The following is a 27503-nucleotide window of genomic DNA, read 5'->3' as shown; positions in this document are numbered from 1 at the left end:
TAGGGAATGGATATTTGGGTAACATTTATTTTTATATTCAATTGTATTCATTGAATTAGAACCACGTCTGAAGTCGTATGAAGTGTATTTCATTCCCGGCATATGTCCACTGTATTACGAATAAAAATTCACAGATACAACTTCCACGAAAATGCGCATTTTATAGGTAATAATAACCCTCGTTTTGCAATTTTTAAATGCACTAATTTACACATATTCTTAAGCAGGAACATTTAAGTTTATATACATTTCATACGTTTATGTACTTCGTGGTCAATTAAAGTCAAATAATAATATACGACTCGACAAGAATCGAAAATCGTAACTATACTTTCATGTAATTTTTAATAAAACTTTGACGAATATGGTGAAGCATTTTATATTTAGTAATAAATTATTTCATCGCATTGTACTGCAACATGTTATTTAATTTGAAAGATTAATTATTATTATTTATAATTTATTTATTTTGTTTGCTCTATGTCTAATATGTTATTTATTTTCAGAAACGGTAATTTATTTTTATGTGTATCTATGAGAAAGTGACTCTATGGACTTTTCTGGACTATTTGAAATATGTATTGTTGGGACCCCTCTAAGGATTTAATGATCTTTAAGATGGTAAACGGTAAAGTTAACGCCGTTATTTTGTAATGTAAATTATTATTTTAATAATTTTTTGATTTTAAATTTTACGTGAAATTTTGTAATCCGCGCTATTGTTGCGTGCGGATTTCACGTTTTATTAAGGACATTATGTAACTGATTTTGGTTCTCGGCCAATCACGGGCCGCCATTTGAAAGTTAAGTTAACTGGCTTTATTTAAGAAGCTAGAGGGAGTTCTATAATGGCCAGCTAAGAAGCTGTAGTTTGTGACGTCGACGGCAATAAATCCTACAATTTAGCTAATGAGCGGTAGGCATCCCGAACCGGGATGATTAATTATGTATTCTAGGGAGTCTAGAACATAATTTAGGATTAATCTAAAAAGATAAATGACCTAGGAGTGTAAAACGTGAGTTATTAAAAGTGCCAAAAATTTGTTTCCTCCTCTTATGCACATCGTCACGTAACTCCCGTTTTCCGTCACATCGCCGTCAGAAACAAATGTAAACATTGATGTTTTGAAGTAATTTGACATTGTCTACGATTTAAATAATATTTTGATACGAATTTAACTGTTTTACACACTATTACATCGACTCAGAGGTCCTATAGATTGAGAGGCTCTGAGCTCTACCGACGACATTTAGAACCTTACTAGCCGAGGAAAATTTAATTAAGATCCCTAAAAACATATAGTAAAACTGTGTAATTTCGACGAACCCGAATAAAGACTTTTGTTAAAAACTTAAATGTGCGCACCATAACTCCTGATGATTGAAATTCATGTGTGATCTATGATGCCAAGTACCAGTTAGGTTTTGAATATAATTAGTAATTAAATAAATATAACTAATAAGAGTAAACTTTGAATCCATTTTTCATTTGCAATAAATAATTATATATTTTATTTTTGAGTGTTGTGTTATGTTATTTATAATTTCATTTACCCTAGTGTATGTCTATGTATATTTGTACCTCTATTTAATTAACACCTAACTGTGGCCTACATAATATCAGCACATACCATCGGAGAGCCACATAAGTAATATCGATTTTTCTACACAGTTTAACACAGCCCAAGGTGTTACATGTATGTTTATCTCCATAGAAGTGGGGCCTATATATATATATATATATATATATATATATATATATATATATACACACACACACACACACACACTGACATATAAAGTGTGTGGGTGAGAAGCAGCCGCACCTAACCATTTGACAACCCAAGTGGTGCCTAGTTAGTTTCCCCACATATCTAATTGGCTACCCAAGTGGGGCCATTTCCTTCAAAACACAAGTAGGAAGAATTTCTGCACAGATCTATTTGAAGGCATACACACGTATCTCCACAGCATCCTGCAAATATTTATTAGAATTCCTCAAATAGTCATCATCACTATCAACAACTAACCTCGCCTGATACATCGCCATTTTATTTTCTGTCGCTTAGCCTCCGGTTAAGCAGCTAGCGGTAGGTTCATCCACCCGCTAGGTTAGCCGGGACTTTAACTGGAAGGCAGATGTTAACTGGGAGTCATAAAATCGAAATAAGAGCTAGCCTGCGGTTAAATTTTAGCCGGAACTTTAGCTGGGGGTCATAAAACCGCCCCTTAAAGTAGTCCTTTAAAGTTAGGCGATGTTGGTAAAATCGGCCATAAATGTTATTTAGTTCCATGATTTTAATTATTTGGATCAAATTCTTCGGAGTTGGCTTGCTGAATTATAGCAGATTTCTTCAAGTTCATAGACATTTTACTGAACTAAACCAACAGCACAGCTAAAGAATAACTAGTTATTTTAATTCAACAGGTTTAGACAATGAGCTACTTTCCTCATCATCAATAGCTAATTTGTTAGAATTAATTTAGATTCTACGATTTGGTGTTTAGATACGAAATAGTGACTATGGTGTGTTCAAACTGAACTGTGGTGTTAACACTAAGCTATTCAAGAGGCACTGTAGTGTTACACGAGGATTCACAATCATCGTTCCGGTGGAACACACTGAGCTGAGTCCACTACCTGCTCGTTTGTATGGGAAATTCATGTTCCTGCATGAGTTTGTAGCATGAGTGCAGTAAGAAGACAGACAAGCCTTAAGCAACCCTTAAAAGTTAGGCGATATTGGTGAAATCGGCCAGGAGTCTTACTTAGTTTTTAGTTTGATTTGCCGTCACCCGGCCTCTGTAGAAGCCCGGGAAGTATCTGACGGCAGCTACGGGCTTCGCAGTGCTGCTATTGTCCGGGGGGGGGGGGGGGGGGGGGGGCGCCAGGCTAGTGGGACACCAGGCCGTTGGTGATGGGTCACGGGTACGCTGCCCCCGCGACAAAACAAAGTACAACATTAACATAACACTATGAATTTGCCGCGGCAGTCTCACGGGGACGCGATTACTAGTTCGCTGGAGACGGCCAGCCCCGAAAGTTAATTTTCTTAGGAGAGCTCAATGAGTGTGGTCCTAAATTCGATTCTACACTTACGTGAGGTTGTAGCCAGCAGGCAACTTGAAGTTGCAGCAGGCAGGTGTATGTACGGCGATCTTAGCGAAAGCGAGTTGGCTGGAGTTGGCCAGTGCCGTAAATTGCGTGGTCCGCGATGCAGTGCAGAACCACTAAGGAAAACAGTCGTGATAAGCCCGGGTCCGTGAAATACACGCCGAGTCTATGTGAGCAGCAATGAATTAAAAAGGTTTGGATATTAATCGAGTACAGAATGAATGGTCAGTGGAACAAAAATGAAGGCTGCTCACGGACACACCTCTTGACCCGGCGCGGAGTGGTTGGAGACTGCCGAACATGGCCGCCTAGCAAGGGAGGGAAACTTTCACCTCCTTTGTGAGTCATCGCCAAAATTTACATTAACTTAATTTGCTCTATTATAAGCTAAAAACACGTTCCAGGTGCCCAATTAAAAGTTTAGCACCTGGTAATTTGTTGCTTAAGGCTTAACAACTGTTTTAGAGTATTTATTTGAATCGTGGCATCAAGCTGGCGACTGTAAATTTATTAACATATTGTCTCTCTGTGAACTGTATTAGTGGGATTTATCCTAATCCGACTTGATCATTGTCATGGGCATTTTAATTAAGGCTAGTGGCCGCGGTGACTGTTAATGAGGTTCATTGTCTGCTCCGTACGTGCGGTGCTCGCACCGAGTGGCTACAACACACTTGTTTAATGCCTGTGAATTAATAATTGTTTCCTAGTTTCTTGTCCCTTAATTGTTTTATGGGGTCGAGCCCCCGTGGTTTCGTGCCCTTAAGTTCCTATGAGTCTAGTGGGGTCACGCCCGAGGCGCTCGACTGACTCATTCCCGCTGGGCTAGGGGTGCGCTCCGAAAACGGGATCTGGTACTAGCGGTGCGGAGCACGGGCTTAGAGGCCATGGTCGGGACGATGTCAATATGTTATTAATGAAATACTTAAAAAATAACTTTATTAATTTTTATATAGTTTACAAAAAATAATCTTTTAAACATATGCAATGTACCTGTCAGGTAAAATAATATTTTAATTAATTCCAATATTGAAGTTATTTTGCCACACTGTGTGGAGGTTGAAACCCATCTTACTAGTCGACGACTGATTTCGTTTTGCGATAAAAGTGCTGTATGCCACTCTTTGGGCATTCGGTGCTGTGCACAGGATACTCTACATCGGATCTGAGTGCTTATACTACGGTCTGCTTGCTTATTTATGGAAGTGTGTCCCAACGTTGTACGATGTTTCAAAGCTGATAATTTTCTTAATCATTATTAATTCTTTTCATACACAGACACATATATATATATATATATATATATATATATATATATATATATATTTTGTAAAAAAATTATAAATTTCTACATATTTCAGAAATATTTCTTAGTATTTGATTTTTTTTATTTCTCTTCTTATTTTACCTTTGTTATGATCTCTATGGTGATCGAACAGTAGGCACAACATGACGGCGCTGAAGTTGCAAAAGTAACAAGAATGGCTTAATGACTTATTCCATCGGACATGGAAGCTCTCGTGGAATTTCCATCTCGCGCCCCGCACGTCCACAGGTGGAAGGCAAAAGTCGGTGAATCCAGCTGAAACATGTCAGGACCCGCTCCGGTCTCTTGGAAACAGCCTCGCTGAGGCCGCTGGGAGTGAGCTGGGCCCTCTCCTTGCGTCAAAGGAACCTTTTGTTTACCATCGATTGTTTTTTTAATAACTCTTAAGTGCGCGGGTGCGTGTGTTTTACGAGTTCCCAAGTTCAATTTACGATGGATTTGGCATCGTAGTGTTTATCAGTGTTAACGTGCCGAAATGTCTCGTGGTCGAGTGAGATTCGTTACGTGAGAGATTTTCTGGGTTAAGGGGCGCGTTCTCACCGGTCGCCAGTGCGCATCGTGAGTTGTATTCAGCTGATATATTTTTCAGCGCCGCAGGGTTTTGGTGTTCGGGGGGGAGGGGGGAGGTTGTAAGCGTGTGGGGGTTGTGACTGACATAACCTCCTCGAATGCCGGAGGGGGAGGATTAAAGAAATATTTAAAAGTGCCGACCAAATGCGCAGCCCGCGAACGCCCGTGCATGTTCATGTTCCGGAGCAGGCGCACGACGCTCGCTAAGCGCCTGTGGAAGGCGAGGGTGTCCCGTGGGGGAGGGGATGAGGAGGCGGCGGCCGTGGAGGGCTTGGAGGGGGGCGAGGCCCCAGGAGGGCCCGAGGCCGCCCTGCGGACGCTACTCAAGCACCTGAAGGAGCCGCAGCTGGAGGCGCTGGCCACGGCTGTTGAGAGCAGGGGGGCAGAGCTGTCTGCGTGTGTGCTGTTGCCCCGGGATCCTACGTGGGACGCGCTTCTCCTGTGCTGTCGTGCGTGGCGCTGGCCTGACCTGCGACTGCCATGCGAGGTGAAGCGGTTGCCGGCGTGCCGCGCGACCAAAGACCCGGGATGCATCTGCTGCAATCCATATCACTGGAGCAGGCTGTGCAAACCTGGTGAGATGCGCATGCTTCATTCAGTTTTATTCACATCTTCTGGGGCAAGTTTCTGTTACAGTAATATTGGCATTTACACATGACGACTTAATAAAAAAGTTACTTCAAAACACTGTACATCCTATACACATTGCACATCAGGTAATACTTGGACATTGCAGGTTTTTAGAATGGAAAGAAACAAAATAGGAAAACATGGTTTTCGCACTCCACACTCGTCGCTAAATTTACTCCGAAGGGATGGTTGTGTAATTCCAACTAGTTTGTGAAAAATTAAATTTTTATATCTTCCATTACTGTACATGTGCTTTTATGCTGCCACCGCAATCCATTGTTTACCCGTGATTGTGTATCTCTTTGTTTAGCACAACTGTAGCCAACTATGGAGAATAAAAAATACGATAAGTCTTCCAATTCATATATTGAAGTTTATCCCTGGATCCTGAAGGCTTGATCCTGTGGTACATGATGCTTGCTGTTTTAGTTCAGTATGTCAAAAGATCGTGATAGCTTGATCCTGTGGCCTTGATGCCTGCTGTTTCAATTCAGTATGTCGGAAGATTCTGTACTTAAAAATAAAATATATTGTCATAATGAACTATAATTGTAAGTTGAATAAAAAGGATTATTTTTTCAACCTACAGTCTTAATTCTTTCTTATTTCGCAATTTCTGTAATGTGCAATATCTTTCGGCATACTAAACTGCATCATGTACTACAGGATCAAGCCAACATGCTCATGCTATCACAATCAAGCCTTCAGGATCAAAGATAAACTGGGATACATAAAACACCAGCCATATCAAACACAGAATGTACGATGGCTGTAATCAAAGAATTCCTTGGAAATACTGCAAAATTCAATGTGTCAGCTACTTCAGTGCACAGCACGTAGGATTCCTCACAGAAAAGAACGATGTTAACAATTCTACTAAAATTTTTGCTTCCCATTAGACTCGTCTGTTACAATGAGACTCAAACTAGTATGTAGGTACTTTAAATGCAATGTAACAAAACAAAAATTTTGTAATTCAATTACTTATTCTAATAAAACAACAAACATGAAATTCAAGCATTAAAAATTCCACATAACTGCAATACAGTCATTATTTAAATAAATTTAATTATTACCAACAACATCTATATTTACTCAAGTTTTCCAAATAAATTTAAATAAAACCACACTGGTAAACAGCGAATGTCTGTAATTGCGTGAATACTTAGATATTATAATGTAAGCTGTAAACTGTTTATTTTTTCACAAACCATTAGAAATTAAGAAACCTTCCTTTCAGGGTTAATTCAGGATCATCTCAAGTTAATGGAAAACATATATATTCCTATTTTTCATGCATGAGCAATGAATGGTGGCGGCAGCGTAAAAGCACAAATACTGTAATGTAAGATTTAAAAATTTAATTTTTTCACAAACTAGTAGGAATTATAAAAACCATCCCTTTGGAGTAAATTTAGGGACGTGTGTAGTGTGTGAAAACCATGTTTTCCAATTTTTACTCTTTCTGTTCTAAAAAATTGCTATGTCCGAGTATTACCACGCGTTATACTGGGGCATTACATGCTTGATGATATGGGGAATGTTATAATGATGAGAGGCTGGGCAGGGGCAGACCACCTTGGATGTTGAGGGGGATGGCCGGAGGGTTTCGGGTGGTATGGAAACATTTACAGTTAAATGTTGAAAAAATAATTGCCCTTTTTAGATATCTTAACAAATTTTTTATGGAGTGGCAATGATTTCACTGTTTTTTTTCTATAGGACTGTCAGTGGCATTTTTACTAACTAAAACCAAAGGTAATTATGTAGTAGAGAGGGGGATCCAAAAAGAAAATCAAATAAAAAATTGTGTAAGTTAATTCTAAAACTTTTTTTTAAATAAATGAAAATCGTTTTCTTTAATTTCCTGACATGTTATTTGATTGTTCTCTTAGATGTCATTGTGATAATACAAGTAGGTAGTTTATCATTTTACAAACACAGTAATAAATGTCAATTGGGTTATGTTGTTGAGCTACCTACATTAAAAATAATTTAAAATAGTGTGCATAGTGCTTAGGTTAAGTTTTATATACCTACATAATAATACTGTAAAATCTTTTGCATGGTTGATTAGGAATAATCAGTTTATAAAGTGTAGCCAACTTTACCCTACTAACTGCTCATAGAATGTCACAGTATTTTTAATGTGGTTAATCAAAACTTACCAACTGTTATCTCAATATTTGAAGTATTACAACACCCTCTTAAATAATGATCAAAAAAATGTCAAGAAGTTAATAATAGGCTTAAAAGAATTAACATTTTTACTGTTTCGCTCCTTATGAATTGGGAAAATTAAACAATTCTACCTATTATATAACTTATGATATATTTCTTGATATTCCTGTAAAACTGCATTGTGATATTTGAAGAAGTTTACCAATAATTTATCATTTATGACTTATGTTAGCTAGGTTAAAATTACTATAATTACTTTTGAATGGTTGGTTAGGTTATCTGGCTTTTAATTTACTGTGCATTAGTGTGACCGGTTGGTTAGGTTTTTTTTGCTACATTTAAAACACTGTAAAAGACATAACTAAAAAAAAATTCTTATTTGCAAGAATCAGCGATATGTGCGAAAATCTGACCTCAGAAATATATACAGTATGTATTGATGAAATCAAACATCAGTGGAATGAAATTCATGAAAAAATTTAATATACAACTGCTCTCAACATACAAAGTCGTCTTTTAAATATTAAACATCAGTGTTGGCTGATTCAAACCACGGTTTGAAAATGGATTAAATCATCTGGTTTTTATAAAAAAATTCCGGTAATGGTTTTTTTAAAAATGCATTTTTAAATAGAATAATCTTAATAAATTTTATTGAAATGTCTAATTCCACTCTAATAGTCCAAGAGCTGACAATAAATAGAGAATGTAATTTAGGCAAGTTGAAGTAATAATAAAAATAAAACAGTATTTTATCAATGGGTGAGTCTGGAATCGTGCGTCAGGCAGAGGTTTTGCGGTTATTTTATGAAATTTCCAAAAAAATGAAGAAAAAAATATTTTTGGCAACTTGAAATTTTTTTAATCTTTTATTTTAGCATAATATGCTAAAATATATTATATTTGATCCAAAAATAAAAATCCCAGATTTTTTTTTTGGTTTTAAAGTATGACCTGTTTCCTCCGAATATATTAAATTAATATACCCCAAAAATATGCTTTAGGAATTCTAAAAATTTTATAGCATGTTTATTAATTAATATTGAAAATACTTGTCAATCACCAGATGAATTGAACCGTTTTTAGTAACTCCCTGATGCAAATAAAGATGTAGCCTAATAAAATTATATATTTTTTAATTATAAAGTTTTATTAAAATGCTTTGGGAAGGTAGACTTTCTAAACAAAACAAAAGATAACGGATAATAACATTAACATTCCAAGTTCATCTCAGTATGTAAACATTTCAAGCAAAGCAGCTATTGTATCATATATAAAATAATCATGTAGATGAAATTTATGTTTTGAAACACTAAAATTATCAAGTGCAAACCAAATATCTAAACTCATTACAGGAGAGCATTGTGTGAAAACTTATCTACCAAAGGGTACTCTAATAGATGTGTAGATATGCACATAAATCTTGTAGTTTACGCTAATATTTTACAATGAAAATGAGGTTAAGAAATAAATTATGTTTAAGATAGTATTGAAAATATGTATGATCAGTTATTCTTGGAAATGTAATGCAAATTGGATAATTTTAAAAGCACTATTACACAATCTTTTTAAAATACTTAACTTACCGTGTGAGTTTGTGAGCATAGCGTTGTTGAGAAATAGAAGGATGACATTGTAGAAATTGTTGTTATATAACGTTCAGTATTCATTGGACAATCTCTCAGATGCTCGTAGATTCGTATATTAGTGTGGAATGTACAACCAATTCATCAAGTGATGAATCGTCGAAATCAGCAGTTATTGCAGGGCTGACACACCAATGTAGAATCTGTAGATATTGTAAGTCCTGGTAGAGCCGAAAACACACTCGTAGAATCAGTAACTGTAAAATGTTCTTGTAGGGCTCAAACACACTAACGTAGAATCTATAGATGTTGTAAGTCCTGGTAGAGCTGAAAACACTCTCTTAGAATCTGTAACTGTAGAAGTTATGCTTGGCGACAGAAGTTCATTTATCTGCTCAGCATGATCAATTTGTCGAAGTGCAGAATGTCAATAAATCCTTTTATTTTACAAATTCGCCCTTTGCCTGCATTTCTCTTGAGCTTGGAGTGAGTGAGGTGTGTGGATGGTACAACATATGTGGACGTGAACACGGAAGGACGTGGGTTCACATCTCAGCCCATTCATTCTCATTTAAGTGTTGTGTGGTTTACCACGATTGCTCCATGCAAATGCGCAGGATGGTTCGTCTTTGCAGGCTGTGGGCGCTTCCTTCGTGAACATCCTAGTTCTGTGTAGTTGTGTGTTACCATCTCTTATCGACCTCTCTGTTGACTAGGTATGGAAGAAAAATATTTAATCATAGTAATGAAGAGGATTTTCCTCAAATTAAATAAGTTATCACGCAGGTACTAACTTCAAACTTATACTTTGCATTATAGTTTCGAAAGTATTGTGTTATTATGGCTTAGTCTTTCAATTTATGTTTAATTTTTTTGTCGTTTTATTTAAGTCTCTAAAATTTTAATTTTTTACCTCCTTTCCATTCTTCAAACTGCTACAAATATTATCAACAGATATTAACTTATTGGTAATATTATGCGTGTAAAAAGGTGTGCAAGTGATGATAATTATGGAGACATGCACCTTTTTATAAAATCCTTTATATTATACTAAGGCCCTTTGTCCACCGAGGAAACCAAAACCAAGTGATCAGTTGCCTACGTCAAAGCAACCAATAGCGCGACTGATCGTGAGGTGACTAATCCATTAAAAGTAATGCTTTTTCGAGTTGTCTCGTCCATCGAGGCGACAACGACTATACCCGAGAGGAAACCAATCGGGCACGACCAAACATGTTGATCGCCAGGCGTTAGTTGCTTACGATTATTCACCATGTGCAGTCTGTTGTGCGTGCCTTTTTCATACTTAAAATGCCACGTTCACTCTCAAAATCAGAACAAAAGTTAAATATCAGTTTTGTGCTGGAAGTAGAGAAGTATCCATGCCTCTATAACTACACTTTATCAGATTATTCCAAACGCGTTGCTGTGGATGCTGCATGGGAGGAAATAGCTAATGCTTCGGAAGACACAGGTAAGTAGTGGCCATTAATTTTTTTTGTTCAAAATGTAATTGACAGTTACGTAAAAAAAAAGTCATTCAAAATATTTACATTTAACAAGCAAAATTTTGTTAATTACAATCATTTTTAAAATAGCTAGGCCTACTATTTCTTGTATAAACTATTTTAATCGTTTATAGCATTTAACATAAGAAGCATTGTTGCATAAAATGCTGTTGATTTTGTAAAGAAACAATGTAAACAAATAGTCTCTACTGTTGTTTGATTTATTTGCGAAATGTTATTAACGCATGGCGTTTTTAACGATGTCTTAAACACAATATCACAAAAAGTAATACTTCCACTGAAACGGTATGGAAGAACGCGGCTTCAAAAAGTAGTACGAGAGATAATCCCTATAGTTTTTTGCTGACATTCTTTCTGGGAATGTCGGTGCCTCTGGAACAGCCTCTCCAATTTTCCCTGGAAAATTTTCTTCTTCGTCATGGTCAGGCGAGTTGTACGTAGGTCGATAAATAATTCCTTCTCTTTTTCTGATAAAATTGTGAAGCGCACACACTGCACAAATTATGTTGTTTACGGTTGCTACATTCTTACTTGATATAGGAGTGGAAAGCACTGCTAATTTGCTGGTCATCATTCCAAAAGCACATTCGATACTTTTGCGTCCTCTACTGAGTCTGTAGTTGAAAACTCTTTTTCTGTTGTTTAATGCCCTTCTCGGATAGGGACGCAACATATTTTTTCCAATTGGGAACGCTTTGTCCGCGACAAAGTAAAACGGAAATGTTCTTCCACTTCCATCGTTTACTAGCTCCTGGTCGTTTGGCAAATTTAGTCCATTTTCCTCTTTCTGTAGCCAACGACCTATTCTTGATGCCTTAAATACACCTCCATCACTATTCCGACCGGCATGTCCAACTTCGATCACTGTAAAACATGCATCCGCATCACAAGCTGCCATCAAAATAACTGAATGGTACCGTCAGTTGGGGTAACATTGGCCCTTTGAGGGTAACTTTGGCCCAAGACAAAAAAAATGTTGAACCATGTTACAACTCTTCAAAATATTTATTAGATGTGATGATACATATGTAATCATCAGATTTAATGATTGTGGCATAAGTGTTTTCTAAAGTAGGAATCAATAACATTTCTAAATTGGTATGTCCTGCATCAATATAAGTTAATGAGATTTTTTTCTCTGCAAATATTGCTTTTGTTCATTGAAGTAATGTAACTAAGTAGATATGCATGTGACATATCATTTCACGTACTCATTTGATGATAATTTTTTTGGCAACAACGACAATGTGGAACATTCAGCATCAAAACAAGAATTTCTGCCATTAAAATGTGTGGACAAAATATTTTTCTCTGCAAATATGGGAAGTTAGTGAATAAATGTTGAAAATATTTGTGACAGAGCAAAAATTTCAAGGGAGATATAGAGTTAAAATGTTAGAAACAAAGGTTAAAAAAATAGTGAGAAAAAAAGAAGAAAAAAATAAATATATTTTGATGTATGAGACTGAGTTAAGTTCTGCTTGTAATTGACCTTGTGTTGAAAGTGACCTTGAACTATTTTTTTTTCCAAGGCTAGTGATGTAATATTGCATATGAAGTAATACCACTCTGAATGTGTGTACAAGTAGAGCCACAGAAATTTTTCAAGATTATCTCACTACAGGCTAGATTCCACTTGCCTATACACAAAGAACCATTTTTAGAATTCTCATTAGCCGATAACAAGCTTACATCGTTTGGTGGGTTACATGAGATTGGGGAACCACTTCTTCTATATTACCTTCTCAGGAGGTGGAAACTATTCCCAGGAAGGAAGCTCCAATTATTGATGAACCACCATGGTGATTGATTGGTTGCTAAGCCGTGCCTTAATTTGGGCAAGACAACGTAATCCTCATCCTGGCCAGAAGTTACCAAAACATCAAGATGCAAAATTGAAATAAAAATCAAACTTGCTGCAGAGTACTGGTTTCAAAAACCTGGCAGAGCGAAAGTGGAGTGACCACTACACCTGGGTCCAGGGGAAAAATTATAAACCTCATCACAGAAAGAAAATTTATTTATTACTTAAATTAATCAAAATGATTGATGCTGGTACAAAACGTATTAATTCCCTTAATATTTCTAATTTAACATATCAACATCAAACACATGATAGCAAAGACTAATAAGAATATAAAATTTGTATGCAACTTTTCTATGTGACCAAACACTGGGTTAATCAGTGCTCGCGCAAGGCTTTCTTGCTTTTACCGCAGCAGTTGTTCCACTTCACGCCACAGCGCCACTGTCTTTACTTAGTGAAAATATCTACAAACAACACACTCCAAATGCCAGTCCGTAAGTTTTGTTTTAGTTTTTAAAAACACCCTTCTTAAGGTTGAATAAAAAACCTGTTATATTTAAAGTTTTAAATACTTTTTGTGAGCTTAGAACAGTACCAACAAGATTGTTGGTTTCAATTGAGAAAGAGACATTTAATCTTATCTTTTTTCATTATCTGTTTGGTCCTTGAATTGTAATATTAAATCTAGTCATTAAATTACAACTAAAGTTTCTGAAGTTTCTGTAAGAACACTTGCCACAAGATCTTCAGAGAGAATCTTGTGAAGTACCCTTGCAGGCCAGAGTAGCACTGTACTACCAAGCTGCTGTTTGCAGGTATGGTCTTGAATCTCTCCCATAATAAAATCATCTGTGGTTTAAAGATTCCATTTTCAAAAACAATTTTTGTAAGCATTCAACAAGGACATCAAATTTATTTTACTCTTCCCACAATTTCATAAAGCTATCACGAACTTCATCCCAATATGCACCTAGAAAGTGAAGTTCTGGTTTACAAAACTTATGTTATTTTGCAAATCGTCGTAGGTTCCTGATTATAACAGCAGGTGTGGCCTTGCAACACGACCTAGCATAAGTTTTGTCATCTGATCTTGCACAAGATCTTGCATCACAGGAGGAATCTTGTAAAATCTGTACGTATCGAGAAATTGTATGAAGGAGCATTTTGCATGGTTATTGCTGCAGGGATCTAAGCTTGTTCGTATATATTGTTCGTGAAGACATTTCAAGACTAGTTGTATTTTAAAACACAGAAGCATTGTCACAGGAATTTTATTTTAGAATCAAAACATCATTATTGAATGGCTCACTTAAATAAGGTAATGGCTTCTCTTGCAGATGGCTGCCAGTCACGAGGAAGAAATGGCATTATATACATACTTTTTAACTTTAATGTTTTTTACCTGTAACAGAAGCTAAGTACAAAACACTATACACATACAGACTATAGCATAGAAAGACCATAGTAATATCATCTTGCCTAGTTCGCTCCAGCCACATGTCTGCCAGTCTCAGAGTTGCCAGTTCCTTTATCTCTTTATACAAATATATTAACTATTAAAGAAATAATGTATTTTCCAAAATCATCTGAACCTGGAGTTGCACAGTTGTGAATTAGAGCTAGTAAATGAAAGTTAAGTTTTAAGTTGATCCTGTGAAGCAGTGCGCTACTATCTTGTGGTTGTTGCTGAAAGTTAAGTTGATCCTGTGAAGCAGTGTGCTTCTGTCTTGTGGTTGTTGCCGGTCACAGTGTGTCTGAGTAGCTGCCAACTTGACAGAATGTGTGACGTGTGTTTCAGAGTCGCCGCCGCCCCCCTACTGCATGCTGCCCAACGATAGGTGCAGACACAATGGTGAGTGGTTTTCTTTTGTCCTTCCTATTGTTCCACGAGTGGTTTTATCAACTTATTCATATTGCTTTGCGTGCCGAGTGAGGTGGCCTAACTGTAAAAAGTTTGACCACGTTCGAAAGGATGTGGGTTCAAATCACAGTCTGTCCATTCTGACTTCTTGTTTCCATGGTTTCCTTACTGTTAAATTTTTATTTTGCAAATCACCAACTAGAGTTACACTTCATAAAGCTATATCGCCATCCACTTTGAACTGTCCACAACTATCTCATGGCAGCCAATATTACAGACTTAAATATCCCACACTCCTCCCCCACATAACCATTTGGAAGAAGAATAGGTATATAAACCAATACTAAAAAGAAAGTACAAATACACTAGAGATGGCAAACCAGTCACTCACGCCTACATTACAAAGAGTACAACAAACGAATACATTGTTTCCAACAAATGTCCCACACTGCAGACAACACACTATACATCTGTAACCTTCTTTGGTACTCCGTCTCTCATCGGGTACCTACGACCCTTAACAGTGTTGTTGCTGAGTGAAGACGCCTCTAAAGGAAATCCCTTGAACTGCTCGTCCTCCACTCTGCCCGCATACGACGTACTGCTGTTTCCTAAAACCTGTTGGTCCGGTTTACCACTGTCACTGTCAAGCACTGTGACATATATTTTGACTGAAAGGTATTCATCTGTTATAGCATCCTACATAACCTCAATGTGTGGAATTGAAGGTTTCCCAAAGACACTATAACATATGAAAGTTTCAGACATGTCAGATCGTTTACATTTACTGTTCTATGTTATTATGTATTAACCAAAGAATTAGTAATAATTACTATAGAGAAATAAGAACATATTGCCATTTATAACCAAACATATGTTAAAAAGAATTAAGACATATTGAAATAAACAACTGGGAAACAAAATAACAAGCAAATATCAGATTGGTGCTGGTTTAATTATAAGCCTTTGTAAAAAAAATGTAAAACAAACATCAACAAAGCAATTAACATATTAACAAAACATTACTGAGTATTATATATTAAGTAACGAGCTCGTGGACAACTAGGTACGTACTAAACGGGCCTTCTCTATCAAAATCTTTATTGTTTATAATAAATATATTTGACTTTGTAAGACTCAAAAGTACTTAAACTCGTTCTAATGTATTTATAGGATAAGAACAAAAGAACGAATCATTTAGTTTAATTTGTGGGCGCCAACAACTTCTACGAAGTTGTAATACTGAGTAAACATTACAATTACTTAGATTTTTAGACTTGATTATGAAAGACACAATATTTGTAACGTGATCTGAAAATAGACTTTATCAGTTTTCAGTGACCTTCCATAATTATAAAGAGTTATTCTTAATTTGTTTAATACTAATAAATTAATATCAAACTCTTTTAACCTGGTTTTATTGTAAGTCTTCAATCAACGAATGTTTACTACACACCATTAATTAAAATTTCTTTTTATTGTTGTCCTGACTATTCAGTAGGTAGAGCTGGGTATGTCGTGGAAAAATTCGTAAAATCCTTAGATTAGCTTATATACAACCATTTTTGAACTTTAACTTAAGTTGTCCATAACTTCAGCAATCTGGTATGGTGTCAAGATTATTGAATGGATTTCAAGTGATATTAACTATTCCCGAGTGTCAGTTTTTACAAACTAGTAAATGTTGTACAATTCCTTTACCAATATCTGACCGACCTGTTAGTATAGTTCAGTAGTAAAGAACTATGCGTTACGATGTCTGTCTTCTTTAAACAGGACCTCAGCAATGAATATTCTGCGTCTTCATCCTTGGAACGCCCCTCCGCTGTGTTGGGTCTTCGTCCTGGGAACACCTCGTAGTAATTCGTCGTCTTCGTCCTGGGAACGCCTATCGATGTTTCCAAGCCTTCGTCCTGGAAACGCCTCTAGTTGACCGTCTTCGTCCTGGGAACGCCTATCGTTGATCGTCTTCGTCCTGGGAACGCCTCTCGTCGTTTCCGTATGATCTCGTACAGTTGACTATTCCAAATATTTCTTTCTTCGTCCTGGGAACGCCTTAATATTATTTCAAATCTTCGTAGTTGATATTCGTAGTCTTCATCCTGGGAACGCTTCGATGTTTCTTAGAATCTTCTTACAAATAATAATTCTTCTTTAGTTCAATAAATCTCTTCAAATTATCAATATTTTTTAATGTTTGCTATTATTTCTTATAATTCTTCAAAGTATTACAATAGTTATAATTTCAATTTCTGCAGCCATAAAATGTCACGTCTTTCCTATCCAAAGGTTCCTATATCAATCCCCTTTTCGTTTTCTCTTCCATTTCTTCCAAACAACTTTTATTTTCTAGCAATAGTTTTTGTTAAATCTTTTCAACCAATACCAGATTGTTTTACAAAATATTCGTCATATAATATTACACGTGAACTTTGAAAATACCATTCTTATTCGTTAAACAAAATATATCATTACTTGAGCAAAGAAGTTTTACATTCAGAGATATAAATACAAATTACTGACTTATGGTTCATAGAGAAATAAAATGTGTCCTGAAGTGAAATTATAAAATATGATACATTAATTTAGTTCCTCCATCTTGTTATATGAAATTGACAAGTTCAACCTTTATAGTACCAAGTATTTACAACCTTTATAGTACCAAGTATTTATATTAGATTGACGTAAAAAAACAGGTTAAGTTACTCAACAAACATTATTTAAAAAAAATTAAATCATCAAACAAATATTAAATTATTGAAGTCTTCTTAGAATTCTTTCTTCAGAATGAATATTAATTGCCGGAAATGTTCCAAAGTGTAGAAATCCATTTTACTTCGTTGATTGAAGTTCAATAACAGAAACTTGCATTATGTTCACAAGGAAGCTATGATCACGCAGAAGTTGAAAACTGTTACATAACCTCAAAATAATAATAATAATAATAATAATAATGAAATTTCTGGCCTTTGTTTTGAAGAGGTCGATTCCCAAAAATGAATTTATATTCTTAGAACACCAAAGGCAGGATGAGGCCCATGACTCGAACCACTATGGAATGAAACCACAAAAATATTAACCTCCATACATAAAAATAATTATCATGGTATACACTTTTCCCACAGACGAAACATTTACTCACCCAAAACGGGGGTAAAAGATAAGTTGTTACATTTTATGATGGTTTTTTCTCAGCACCAAAAAAATACAGGCCAAATGGCCGAAAAGAAATTGAAAAAGGCAAGGTAAGTCTTTTTCGTTTGGCACGACAGAAATCATAGAATTTACAATAAAGGGAGGGTATACAAACAAAACAAAATATTCATAGAACCAGTATTGTAGTACTTAGTGTTGCTCTTACACATTTGATTATAATAGAAACAAACACATTTAATACATTATTAATTAAATAACTACCCAAACTTTAACATTAAGTTAATGAAAATACGTAAAGATAAATAAATATTAAATACAAACTTTGCATAAAATATTTTAAAATTTATTTAACATGAAAGATTAAAAAAAATTGTGAATAAATTAATTACTCATAAAATCACGAGTGCCATAACTAGAAACGGCACAGCACACTATTTCCCCCTTCCTATTCTGTGACTGTCACTAACCATTGTAGCTGGACTGAACAGCTTGAAGAAAGCACTACCATTCGCACCAGTAACCATCCCTGGTGTAACACACTTTACTTTCCCGACAGTATCACGTACATTGGCAGGGACTGACTTTGAGGGAGTTCTCGCACCCGGAGTCGCTACTGCAGCCAAAGTACTTGTGCCCCTGTCACTGTCCACGCCGTGCTTTTCGACAGGTGACACAAATTTCTGAAGTGGGGAAAATAATCTGATCTGATCAAGATGACGATGGAAAACACCTCCTCCAATACCGTTTGCCCTGTCAGTGAGCGGACCCAGTCGGTCGACAATGATGCCCCTGTCCCACTTTTCTCTGCGTCCCTAGACTCGAAAAACCACTGCACTGCCAGGTGCAAAAGTGTCCGACCTGCCCCGAGGTGAAGAAGCAAGAGGCGGTTGGTGGGTGGCAACCCTGGCTGCTACGGAAGGCCAAACCAGGGAGAGTCTATTGTGCAATACCCTGCCAAACATCATACTGCTGGGACACTCACCAGTGACAGCACGTGGTGTCATCCGGTAACTCAGAAGGAACCTAGGAAGTGCCACCTCCATTGGCACACCAGAGTGGAGAATGGCTTTAATCTGCTTGACCATGTTCTGAGCTGCCTGTTTGTTGCTGGGTGGTACGGTGGGGAAAATGTGTGTCGTATGGCATTCTGACGGCAGAAATGTTGAAACTCTTCCGTTGTAAACTGGGGGCCATTATCCGATACAAGCCGTTCCGGGAGGCCGTGCGTTGCAAACCACCCACGCAATTTGTTGATAACGGCTGTACTGCTAGTGCTTGAGAGTTCACACACTTCAGGCCACTTAGAGTAGCTGTCCACTAACGCCAAGAAGTTCTTTCCCAGGAAGGGGCCAGCAATGTCCACGTGTACTCTATGCCACGGTTTGCCAGGCCATACCCTTGGTAGAAGGATAGACTTATCAGGCATGGACTTCTCCCGGAAACATGACTCACACGATGTTGTGACCTTTTCCCATATATCATTTAACTTCGGCCACCAAACGTAAGACCATGCTAGAGCATTCATTTTACAAACACTGAAATGGCTGGAATGCAATTCCTGCAAAATTGTACTCTGTAGAGCAGTGGTTCCCAACCAGTGGTCCGCGGACCATCAGTGGTCCGCGAGAGCTAAAATATGGTCCGTGAAAGATTTCAAACTTTGAATGAAAGCGCGTCGGTAAAAAAAAGTGAGCGTGGCGCGCAGGCGACCGGGGGAAGGGCAAACAACTGACTAAACATTATGGCGCAAGCCGGTCAGTCAGTCGTAAGTTTTATTTTGTTTTGCTCAGCAGTGTTGTGTTAGTGATTCTGTTTAGCGGTTTAGTGGGTCAACATCTGTAACTCCTCAATATCCTTATGGATATTTTGATAAGATATGAACAGGGTAAGTAGGCTATGCATTTTTCTCTGTTAAACTTTTTTAATAAAAACATGCAATTACAAAAAAGAATGTGGACGTTAGTTTACGTATGATACTTGTGTTTGTGTATTACAAATGTTCACAACAGTTAAGTACAGTTAGTTGAAAACCTAATTATATATAAAATAAAGCTATATGAAATTAAAAATTAAAATAGTAAAATAACACTGGCCTCCCAAATTAAAAAGTGGAGCAAGCCACAAAAATTCTTAAAAATATGCTATCATAAAATTGTTGAATTGTTATTATGCTGTTTTAGGTTTTTCATAACGAATTAAAAACATTGTTAATTCTTTTAATGCCAAAGTCGGATAAATCGCCTTTTCTGTGTCCGTTGTGAGAAATTCAACATTTATTTTAAAAAATATATATTTTGATCATTTTGTAAATTATAAGTGTTAATTATTTTCTACATATGTAAGTATGTGTTCCTGCTTATAAAAATGTATTTTGCAAATATTTACAAAAATTATATTTTTCTGGCAAACAAATTATTAAGTTGCTTTATCAAAAAATAATAAGGAGTTTCGTGGATATTATAAATTGCCAGTTATTCTTTATTGTTGTTTATTGTGCGTTGAAAATCATTTTTGTAATACAGTAAGTCCTCGGTTTACGTCGGGGTTACGTTCCTGAAAACCGCGACGTAAATAGAAACGACGCAAAATGAGCCATGTTTCATGCCACCTGCCGACCACGGCCCAAGGTCGGCAGGAAGCGCTGGCATACTATTTTACTTACCTTGGCATACAGACGTGACAACGGGCAATTTTATCAGCAAATGACAACCGACAGCGTGGGAAACAAGTCCAACTAGTACTTCTCAGCTTTATAGAATGGTTATTTAACCAGCTGCTTTATTACTTTTATTGATTGAAATATAAAAACAGATATATAGTCGTTTGGAAGACATCTTATGAAGAAAAAATCATAAATTGCAGTGAGCTGATACTGTAGGCCTACTACAAACGCATTTAATCACGATAAAGTTAACAACGGCACGTTTAAAACTCCGGCCAACTCAATGATATCATAGCGACTGAAGTCGTAGAGCTGTAGCAAACCGTATGTATTCGTTACTGAGTAACGGGTGCGGCATCTAGTAACGAGTAAGGCCCGTTCCACAATGACACGGAAACGGAGACGGAACACGGAAACGAAGACGGATTTCACGGAACAGAGCTTCTACAATAGCACGCAAACGGAGACGGACCCGTACGGACCTGCTCAGCAGTGCTGAAGTCTTCCGTTTACGTTACTCCGTTAGACCAATAGGAGCACGTTATTTATTCACTGCAGTTGTCAAGCTACAGTTGCGCGTTCATGTTAATTAAAATATTAGTTTTGACTAATGTTGGTTTCCGTATTTCTCGACTACTTTTTTTATGCGTGAACAAAACATGATTTGTTTTAAAATTTGAATTGTGCACGTGGGTTTCATCATAACGAATTTTGATGAACTTTTAATTTTCATGGTTAAAGTGTTAAAAATATACCTGCTATATATGACAAGACGAAGAAGGACTACTTTACCACCGCCACAACGCAAAAAAAAAAATAACAAATCGACTTAGTACATTACCAAGTTAACAACCATACATTTCGATTTAACAGGTAGGTAGTTCACTTGATACTCGTAGTTTTCAGTTACGTCACGCTCGCTCTTTCTTATTGGCCAAGATTTCTTACGGGTCCGTGTATTGTAGAACGAGAAAAATACGGACGTAACGGAACAATACTCCGTTTTCGTCTCCGTTTCCGTCTGTTCCGTTTCCGTGTCATTGTGGAACAGGCCTAACGAAACGTTACACACGAATGCATTTCGTTACTCGCATTTTTCGTATGTTTTACGCATGCGCGCGCTTATTCGTTACAAAGAACGATGTTTCTTTATTAAGAAAAGTATAATTTGGAAATTCGTCGTCCAAGTTTTTTACTGTTTATTAAAGGTATTGTGTGTGTAGACAAAGTTTCAGATTGGAACAGAAACAACGTAAGAAAGTATTTTTTACAAATTATAAATATGTATGTTTTTGTTTTTTATTATCGCGTATTTTCACGTTTTTTGTTCTTATCTTAAAAGAGATATTATAATAAAGCTGCTCTAATGAGATTTTATTGTTTCTTGGTTAACAAAAGCTGTTAATTATCAAATACTTTTAATTGTTTATATTCGATTTATTATTATTTACGCGACGTCATACTGTACGCGTACGAAATACGACTCGATTCGATGCTGTTACATAACATAGCATGTTATGCGGTACGGTATCAGAAGTAACGAGTAACGATACGAAAGTAACGAGTACTAATTGTTATAGTAACGAATACATACGGGTACACTTTTTTAGTTACTTTTACACCTCTACTGAAGTGCCAAGGAGTTGGACGAAAAGGGGTAGGAGAAAATGCTGTGTCGTTGCGGGAAGTAGATAACACTTCTACGTGCGATACACGTGGGTGGCCGAGCGGGCGGGCTGGTAGTATTGCATCACCGCGCGGAGAGCAGCGGAGAGCAGGAAGCGTCCCTCATGATGTATGATAAGATAAGGCGGTGAACGTGTAGCTTACGCCACATAGCATAAATTAACTACCGAAGGAAACAAAGAATTATAAACGAATTATATACGGTGTTTTGGTTAAAATAAAGATTTACGGTCATTGTAAACGACGTTATTGTGAATCGGCGACAACTTAAATTGAAACATAAGTACTCAAACATTAGCGACGTTAATCCAAAACGACGTAAATCGGTACGACGTAAATAGAGGACTTACTGTAGTTGAAGTGATTATATTTTCCCAAAAAATTCTTAGTGCCAAGAATATTACGTTGATAACCATGCCCTATTCGCACGCCAATCCATTAAAAATAATATAACTTTTTCACGAGAACTTTAAAATAAAATTTAAAAAAAGGAATTTTATGTTCTTATTTAATCTAAAAAATGACAAAGAATAATTTATTTATAAGATGTAAAAAATTTATACTTCCATACTTAAAGGTAAAAAAGTTATTAAAGGTAAAAAAGTAATTAAAGGTAAAAAGTTATTAAATGTAAAAAGTTATTAATATTAAACTCCAGATATGTAATTCATTTAAAAATGACTTGGCACTTTTAGTATAACCGTCATAGAATTAGACAATTTGAGGCTGGCACCAAGAGGGTTAAGGGAAATTTAAGGTACCTACCAAGACCCTTGTTTTTAACGATTAGACAACATTATTTTTTAAATTGTGTAGTAAAGATTTAAGTTTGTAAAAAAAAATGATAGCGAGGTTAGAATATTTTGGAAACCAGTTTATATTTATTTATTTAGTGATTTATTTTATGAATTACGAACAAATTTAGCTATATTCTTTTTTATTCTTTTTCTTGGCATAAAACATAATATAAGCATAACAGTGTAGGCCTACATTCTATTGCATTTTGGTTTTGTTTTCAGAAAATGCCGCCTAAGAAAATATGATAATAGTTACATTAAATTTGGATTTACTTCAATAGAAAGTAATGGAGCAATAAAACCACAATGTGTTATATACGCAACTGTTCTCGCGAACGAAGTCTTGAAGCCTGCGAAATTAAAACGTCACGTAGAAACGATTCATCCAAATTTTTCTGACCAACCACCAGAGTTCTTTCAAGGAAAATTGGAGAATTAAAAAAAAAATGTAACTCGGGCCTAGTGGTACAAGATATGCATCATCTGAAAAAAACATTAGTAGCATCGTTTGAGATATCGAAATAAATAGCACAATCAAAAAAGCTTCACACAATAGGAGAAACTCTTGTGAAATCTTGTTTGATCAAAGCCGTCGAAGAAGTTTTAGGGTTAGAAGCAAAAAAGAAAAATACAAGATATACCTTTGTCGAACAACACGGATAGAATTGAACTCATATCCAATGATATTGAGGTGCAACTTTTTTCACGAATTAAAATGTCGCCATTCTTGGCTTTGCAGTGCGATGAATACACTGACATTTCTAATTGTGCTCAGTTAATTGTTTTTGTCCGCTTTTTAGACGACGACATAATCAAAGAAGAACTGTTGTTTTCTCAGGAACTGGAAATGACATCAAGAGGTATCGACGTCATGAACATAATAACTGGATATTTCCAGAAATATGGCATTATGTGGGAAAAGCTAGTCGGTTTCTGTACAGATGGTCCTCCTGCGATGTTAGGATCACATTCCGGTCTAGCAACGTTAATCAAACAGAGGAATCCGTCAACATTAACGTCGCATTGTATCCTTCATCGCCAGGCGTTAGCTTCCAAGATTCTTCCTAAATGCCTCAATGATACAATGAAATTGGCCATAAAAGTAGTAAATGTCATTAAAAGCAGTACCTTAAATTCACGCCTTTTAAAAAAACTGTGCACTTAAATGAACTCCAACCATGAGAACCTTCTCTTTCACACAGAGGTTTGTTGGTTGTCGAAAGGCAATATGCTGGAAAGATTATACGAGCTGAGAGGAGAGATTGAGTTGTTTCTAGGTGAGAAAAAAATGGAAGACTTACTAGTACAGTTTTCTGATTTGACATCCCAGATGCATTTGGCATATCTTGTGGATATTTTTACACACTTAAATAAGTTGAACTTGCAAATGCAAGGTTCATTAAACAGACAATTAGAAGGCGTTGCAAATATTTTTAATTTTGAAGATAAACTTCGTACTTTTATTTGAAAACTTAAGTTATGGATTAGTGAAGTTGGCGAGGGCAATTATTGTGCGTTTGTAACATTGAAGGCTCTCCTTGACGACAAAAAGTATGTCATGTTTGGGGAAAGCATACAAAAAAACAGCAAATGTCATTTTCAAATGTTGGTTGATGAATTCAACCGTTACTTTCCAGAATATAACAATACAGCAGCTAATATAGACCAAAAACTGATACGCAACCCTTTCGGCTCTAACGCTAGAGAAGTTGCAGAAGAAATCCAAGAAGAACTTATTGAATTACAAAATGACAGGAACTGTAAGGACGCTTTTGAATCTGATTCTTTGGAGACATTTTGGTGTAAGAAAGCAATTTCATATACTAAAATTCTAGAAATCGCTTTGCGCTATCTTATGCTTTTATTAATAACTTATTTATGCGAACAAGGATTTTCTGCATTACTGATCATTAAAAACAAATCCAGGATTCGACTGAAAGTAAGTGATGATATGCGTGTAGCTTTGAGCAAAAATATTACCCCAAGAATTCAAGATCTTGAACAGAAGATGCGAGCTCAAAAATCTCATTGATGAAAACTGAGTTGTGTACTAAAAATATATGTTTTCAATCATAACACTGTTAATTAATGTTTATTTTGGTTTTTTAGATTGCTTATGTTAAACGTTTCGATTAACATTGAACGATTAGTCTTAAAGTTTATTTTTAGATTGATACAGATTATTTTTTAACCTTGTGGTCCCTGCTAATAATAATGAAATTAAAGTGGTCCCTGATCAAAAAAAGGTTGGGAACCACTGCTGTAGAGACAACGGCACGACCACTCTGTGGCCCCACATCAGCACTCCCTGCTCAAGTGTCAATTTCAGCCTTCTTGTCTAAAATGATTTCAAAGCCTCTTCAACCTCAACAGGCCAGCCATCACGAATGCACAACAATACTTTGCTCAAAACCCGGTCACGCTCTGTAGCGATCCTAATGGCTTGTGCCGTCACTGGTAAAAACTCAGCCTTTGCAATATGCATATACGAAAACTCTTCTGAAACCTCTACACTGTGCAACGGCAGCCTGGAAAGGGCGTATGTATTGGAATTTGCGGAGCCTCTCACGTACTGTCCCTCGTAGTCAAATCCTTGCAACAAAACGGCCCAGCGCTGTAGGCGATTTGCAGCCAATTGAGGAATGCCACAATGATTCCCAAATATGTGCGTTAGGGGCTGGTGATCGGTAACCAGGCAGAACTTCCGCCCATACACATACTGGAAGAATTTTATGACGCCAAAAACAATTGCCAAGGCTTCCCGATCTAACTGCAAATAGTTCTTCTCGGCTTCTGACAATGTACGAGAAGCAAATGCAATTGGCTTCTCCGAACCATCCAGATACACATGACTGATCACAGCCCAGAGGCCATATGGGGAAGCATCACACGCCATCTTGATAGGCAACTTAGGGTCATAGTGGGCCAGTACAGTAGATGAAACAATCAAATCATTGAGCTGCTTGAAGGCAACGTCGCACTGTGAGGTCCAACTCCGACGACATCTTTTCTTCAAAAGCCCATGTAACACATGGCGATGAGGATTGTAGAGAGGTTAGGCAGGAACCGAGCATAATAATTTACCAACCCAAGCCATGCACGCAGCTGCTTGTGGTCTTGCGGAACTGGTGCATCCACAACTGCACTGACCTTATCACAGCAAGTATGTATCCCCTCTTTGTCAATAGTTTGACCTAAAAATGTTACGGAAGGCTGGAGGATTTTATACTTCGTATTTACCTTGAGACCATATTTGTCTAGACGCTGGAATACTGTACCCAGATTTTTCCAGTGCTGCTCCCTTGTCAGACCAGTAACCAGAACTTCATCTTGAAAGAAAACCACTCTGTCTAGGCCCTAAAGAACCTGCTTCATTTTACGCTGAAAAATGGCCGGACAGAACGCAATTCCGAATGGTAGTCTGCTGAATCTGAAAATACCCCTGTGTGTATTGATTGTGAACAATTCTTGAGATGCTTCATCTAACTTTAACTGCTGGAATGCTTGAGACAAATCTAATGTAGAAAATTCCTCACCACCCTTCAACTTCGCAAACAGCTCTTCCACTCTGCTACTAATCCAGGATTTACAGTTATTTTAAAATCAGCACATATGCGTACACTGCCATCACTTTTTGCCACTGGCACAACCAGTGTAGCCCATTGCCCATTTACTGAATTTTACGGTGTGCAGAATGTACAGCCCTAACAGTCTGTCTAGCTCTGTGTCCACCTTGCTTTTTAGTGTGAGCGCAAGGGTCCTGACAAGCAAAAACACAGGAGGGACATTTCCCTTTAGTCGTAAGGAGACCTGCCCACCAGTAAATATTCCCAGGCCCTCATAAAAAACCAATGGATATCGCCTTTTGCTTGTCTGATGTCTCAATATGATACAAGTGTGGTCGTGGTAAATGTAAAGCATCATACCAGTCTCTCCCTAGCAAAGGTGGACCACCATTTGGTACTATAAAAAGATCTAATTCTGCAGTCTCAGGCTGTCCCTTTACTTTCACTGGCACCCTCAACGTACCACATGGACTCATAACCTCATTTGTATAAGACTTAAATCTGACATTGGTAGGCCTCAAGGGATAGATTGCGAACAATTGTTTGTAGGTATGTTCCGAAATGGAGGATATACTATAGCCGCACCGCTGTCCACTTCCATGTCTAATTGCACTTCCCCGACTAAAACAGGTATTACCCATGGCTTTGGTTTTGTTCCAGTTGATATGCTAAACACTGATGTGAACTCATGTTCCCACCGATCTACGAGGCCAACTTGGTTCTCTACACCGTCATGCACCACAAAGTTGTGTGCTCTCGACTCCCCCTTCTTTGATATCGCTAGATTTGTACACATGTGCTGCAAATGACCCAGCTGTTTACAATTATTGCACCTATAATTCTTAAATTTACAGTCTTTCACCATATGGTTAGCCCTACCACAGTAAAAGCATTTCACTATTCCTAACCCTTTTACATCTACTTACCCGAGTCTAAACTTGACTACATACATTTATGGCCTCGGTCAGTGGAGGTGGCTGACAAGGTACCTCACTAACCTTCAGATCTACCACACCTAAAGATGCATTAT

The 27503-nt window shown here is 36.9% G+C and overlaps 2 protein-coding genes across 4 annotated transcripts in view; both read left to right on the top strand.

The window, feature by feature from the left end:
• Positions 1 to 27503, top strand: part of LOC134527781 (solute carrier family 35 member E1 homolog) — a 308654-nt gene that overhangs the window by 147917 nt on the left and 133234 nt on the right. The window lies entirely within an intron of this gene.
• The window catches only part of LOC134527775 (mothers against decapentaplegic homolog 6), a 52966-nt gene continuing 30543 nt past the window's right edge, over positions 5081 to 27503 (top strand). The window contains exons 1-2 of the mRNA XM_063360711.1: positions 5081 to 5587; positions 14544 to 14597. Coding sequence (XP_063216781.1) covers positions 5182 to 5587; positions 14544 to 14597 — 460 coding nt within the window. The 5' untranslated portion in view covers positions 5081 to 5181. The remainder of the gene's footprint in view (positions 5588 to 14543; positions 14598 to 27503) is intronic.

Source organism: Bacillus rossius, chromosome 1, assembly GCF_032445375.1.
Source record: "Bacillus rossius redtenbacheri isolate Brsri chromosome 1, Brsri_v3, whole genome shotgun sequence".
Taxonomy (NCBI): Eukaryota; Metazoa; Arthropoda; class Insecta; order Phasmatodea; family Bacillidae; genus Bacillus; species Bacillus rossius.
This window is presented reverse-complemented; position numbering and strand designations above follow the sequence as displayed.